At 41.1% G+C, this 4,545-nt stretch overlaps 1 protein-coding gene across 1 annotated transcript; it reads left to right on the forward strand.

Moving 5' to 3' along the window:
• The first annotated feature begins 215 nt into the window (after positions 1 to 215).
• Positions 216 to 756, forward strand: ATOH7 (atonal bHLH transcription factor 7). Its single transcript, XM_061197704.1, has one exon. The coding sequence runs from the start codon at positions 216 to 218 to the stop codon at positions 672 to 674; it is 459 nt and encodes a 152-aa protein (XP_061053687.1). The 3' UTR covers positions 675 to 756.
• Positions 757 to 4,545: the final 3,789 nt, after the last annotated feature.

Genomic DNA, 4,545 nt, shown 5'->3' on the forward strand with positions numbered 1-4,545 from the left:
CTTAATTTTGGCAAGTGAGGAGACATCAATCTGGCTATCCAATAGGACAGAAGGCGAGGCCCCGCACTCCCACTACGAACTTCGAACCACACGGTTGTTTTGTGCATGACTTATTTGCTAAGAAGAGCCAAGTTTCAGAGCGGCTCCATACACCAGCCCACGCACGGGTCCTGAGCGGGCCTGAGAGCTCGGCACCTCCCTCTTTCCGGCGGGGGATGAAGTCCTGCAAGCCCAGCAACCCGACGGCGGGAGCGCGTGCCGCGCCCCCGTGCGCGGGCGGCGCCGAGTGCGCGGGCACGTGCTCCGGGGAGGGGCGGCTGGAGAGCGCGGCGCGCAGGCGCCTAGCGGCCAACGCGCGCGAGCGCCGCCGCATGCAGGGGCTCAACACGGCTTTTGACCGTCTGCGCAGGGTGGTACCCCAATGGGGCCAGGATAAAAAACTGTCCAAGTACGAGACCCTGCAGATGGCGCTGAGCTACATCATGGCTCTGACCCGCATCCTGGCCGAGGCAGAGCGATTCGGCTCCGAGCGGGACTGGGTCAATCTCCACTGTGAGCACTTCGGCCGAGACCACTACCTTCCTTTCGCGGGCGCGAAGCTGCCGGGCGAGAGCGAGCCCTACGGCCAAAGGCTCTTCGGCTTCCAGCCCGAGCCCTTCCAGATGGCCAGTTAGGACGCGCGACCCTGCCGGCATGAGACGCCCAGTGATCCGCGCTTTGGAGCCGTAACCTTCCCCCAAGTAGCTGCTCGGGCTATCGGTGGCGTAGGATGCATTCTTAGAATAAAATTAGCAAATTTCCAGGTTACTTTTATTCGCATCTCCAGTCCTAGGGACGCAATGACTTTATTGCTTTTCTTTTATTACTCCTTAGTATGTTGTAGATTTCATTAATGGATCTTGGAATGGTTTTGATTGCTAAAAGCAATGCCCCCTCCCCCTTTTCTGGACTACCTTGAGAGAAAACAAGCTTAAGAAAAATAGGATTAGGTTATACTGCAGGTTTAGTCCTCACTTTCTTAAACTTTGTAGGTTTGTCCTGTTAGGGTGAAGTTACAGTATCTATTACTTGTGTATACTTAATACAGAGCTGCCTTCCTGTCTTGTAAATGCAGTTATGCTTAGTGCATTGTGTGTGCATGCATGAAGCAGTAGAAAGTTTTCTTTCTTTCCTTCTTTTTTTGGTAGAGTACATGGGCGTGAGTGCTCTGTATTTTTTAAAACTGTGTATACATTATTAAAGTATAGATTTTGTAAAATATAATTAAAAACGTGGGTTTGTTTTTCATGCCAAGTGCCCTGCTAGTTTCCTGACGGCACTAAAGGCCTGTTTGTTTGGGGGGGTGACGATATTGAGTGCTTATCTGAGTAAAGATGTGGAGTGTTTAAATCTAATCCCACCAATTGGCAAAGTGCTGTTTTGTAATACTTCATCAAAAAAAGACAAGCTGATGAGAGTACAAGTAATTAATTTGAAAGTTTTCACTATCAACTTGGAAATATAGATATATTTTTCATGGTTTTTAAAAAGATTAAATTAATTGAAATAATGTTTAGCTTTTAAGCAACTAGATTTACAGTTCCTTAATATTTTATTTTCCTTATTAAGCCAATTACTAACTACTAATTCCTTACAAGTACCCAAATATATATATTTGCATATATACATTTGTGTGTGTATATATATATATATATATATATATGGCTTTTGGAAGTGATTTTCTTTTAATCAGTACCAGTTGAGCAATAAGGGCTTCACTACCATCAAGGCTAATCAAAAAAGGAGCAATATAATATACGTGGTATTGGTTTGAATTACTTTTTATAAATTTGCTTAACCATTGGATGAATAAACCAAGCCCTTAATGTAAAGAACGACTTGGTCAACAGCACTGCACGCTTTTGAGAGAATGTCTTGCTAATAATTGGAAAAAACAAGGCTCTATGCATTTGGAGCTTGTCACAAGTCAACAAAAACAGCATTTCCCAAACCCTTTTATTATGTGTTCCAACACCTAACATCAAGGCACAGCCACGTATTTGCAGTTTATCTACAGAGTCTTCATCAAAATTTTTACTTTCTTAGTTATCCCTGATTATCAAAATCCTTTTGGTTTGTAATGAGCGGAAGTATCTTCCCCATAAACTAAAACTTACAAAATCACAAGTGTATCACTAGAAATCCATTGAGAGACTAACGCTGAATTTCCCTTTCCTTCTGATATCTGTTAATAAGAAACTGAGGTGTGCTCAGGACTTTCCCTCCTCGGTGCAAATTAGAGAATAAAATGTTTAACCTCTTGACTTCAGCAGCTCTTAGAAGACATTATACTTCCAGCAGACAACACGGCTCTAGAAGTGATGATGCCCAGACCACTGTCTGGTCCTACTCCACTCTGCAGTGGGTACTGGGGCTATGGCAACCCTAAGGGCACCCGCCTTCCTCACTATTTGGGCACAATACTCTACTTATTTATACTTAAAATGCTTCATTAGTAACCCCAGTAAGTTTCTGAAGTTTGTAGAATGAAATAAAATCAGTGCTAAAATAGAATGTGTTAATCAGAGAGGATCTCACAGATGTATTCAGATGGTTAGTCCTCTTTTTAGGTAGGGTGCACATTCCTCTCTCTGGACTGTAAATACCTTGCAAAAGAGAACCATACAGGGATAAACATGCAATATATATATTTGCTTATCAACTTAACAGCAGTTTCTTTTTTTAAAATTAATTTTTATTGGGGTATTGTTGCTTTACAATGTTGTGTTAGTTTTTACTGTACAGCAAAACGAATCAGCTATACGTATACATATATCCCCTCTTTTTTGGATTTCCTTCCCATTTAGGTCACCACAGTGCATTACATAGAGTTCCCTGTAAGTAGAGGGAACTAAGAGGGAACATTAAGTAGAGAACATGCTATACAGAATGTTCTCATTAGTTATCTATTTTATACCTAGTGTCAATAGTATATATGTGTCAATCCCAATCTCCCAGTTCCTCCCACCGCCCCCTTTCCCCCTTGGTATCCATACATTCGTTCTCTACGTCTGTGTCTATTTCTTAATGAAATCAAACAATTTAATTAAAATGATGCTATTCTAATCCTATGCCTCTTCTCCCCCATCCCCATTCCCCCAAAAGAGTGGGAATCTGTTAACTGTTATGCTTTTAGTTGCCCATTTCCATGGTTTGGAAATCTCTGGAAGCAACTTAGCTCTTACCAAATTCCTAAGCTTTCCACCCCACTTGATGTACTATTTTTTTCCTGAAAGATATTTGAGGGAAAAGTAAATGGGTCTCAGTGATCAAATCCAATCTATGATAAAACTCCTCAAACTGTATGTTGGGGAATCCATCATGGTTTATGGATTAGGAGCTTGGATAAAACAAATGTAAAATATTTGTGGAGTTAAGGTTCATTTATTACTATACATAATAGAATTTAGATTACCAAGCAACCTAAAAGTTGCTACAATATACTATATTGTCTCACCTTTGAAAATCTGTGTTCTTTCTAGTTTGATAACAGAACATATTGAAATTCAAAAATATTCTTTTATTCGGGCTTCCTTTTCTTAAGAAATCAACAAATGTTATCAAGCATCTACCCATACCCTGCCTTCTTCAACATCATCCTTGTCCTTGTGTAGGCAGCCAAGAAGAATACACATGTACTAATCAATAAGCGGCCCTGAACAGTGTGTAGCTGAATGCTTCAACAGTATAGCATCGGTAATATGTGCCGTAAGAGCTCCTAAGAGAGAGATTAAATAATAAAAGAAGACTGACTTACAGGCAGGGTTTGAGTCCCATTAGCTATTATATGTGGGCTCTCCCTAGGTGCCAGCTGCAGGTTGAGGCCAAACCCCAGGGTCAGAAGTCTTGAAGAACCCTATACAAATGAATGGGGCTATCAAGACGGGAAAGGCCATCTAAGCTAGTGGTTCTCAACCCAGACTGCTCATTAGAATCTCAGGTAGGGAGTCTTGAAAAATATACCAAATCTGGGGCCCCCAGTTCAAGAATTGATTTAACTGCTCTGAGGTGAGGCTTGGGCATAGATATTTTTTCAGTACTCTCCCGGTGATTCTAACTGGCTGATGGGGTTGAGAACTGCTTAATTAAACAATATCTACTATGACACCATTAACCTCATTACCAAAAACTGATTATATTGATGTCACAGGCTTTGTATTTGCAGATCTTAAGAAGGATTAGGCTATCTTTCTTAACATCCAGTTACACCCAGTTTCTTAATGAGGTGACCATTATATTAATGAAGATCTAAAATTTCTGCTGGATATGAGCCAGATGGAATGTATTTGGGTTGTGGTTAATAGCGCTGCAGGATTCAACAATTAAGGCTCAGTTCACTACTTAAATTTTGCCACTTAGAGTAAAAGTGTTATTTTGGACTGAATTTGGCTCTGCTCTCTGATTAGGTTTCACTAAAGATATCTCTTTTTGCTACCTGTGGGTGAAAGAAATTTCAAAGCACATATAAGACCATAAATATATGACCAACCTTTTCACATGTATATC

This window comes from Eubalaena glacialis, chromosome 1 (assembly GCF_028564815.1).
Source record: "Eubalaena glacialis isolate mEubGla1 chromosome 1, mEubGla1.1.hap2.+ XY, whole genome shotgun sequence".
Taxonomy (NCBI): domain Eukaryota; kingdom Metazoa; phylum Chordata; class Mammalia; order Artiodactyla; family Balaenidae; genus Eubalaena; species Eubalaena glacialis.

What these genes read in the sequence shown, in the direction of transcription:
- ATOH7 (XM_061197704.1), top strand. Translation starts at nt 216, where the DNA reads ATGAAGTCCTGCAAGCCCAGCAACCCGACGGCGGGAGCGCGTGCCGCG.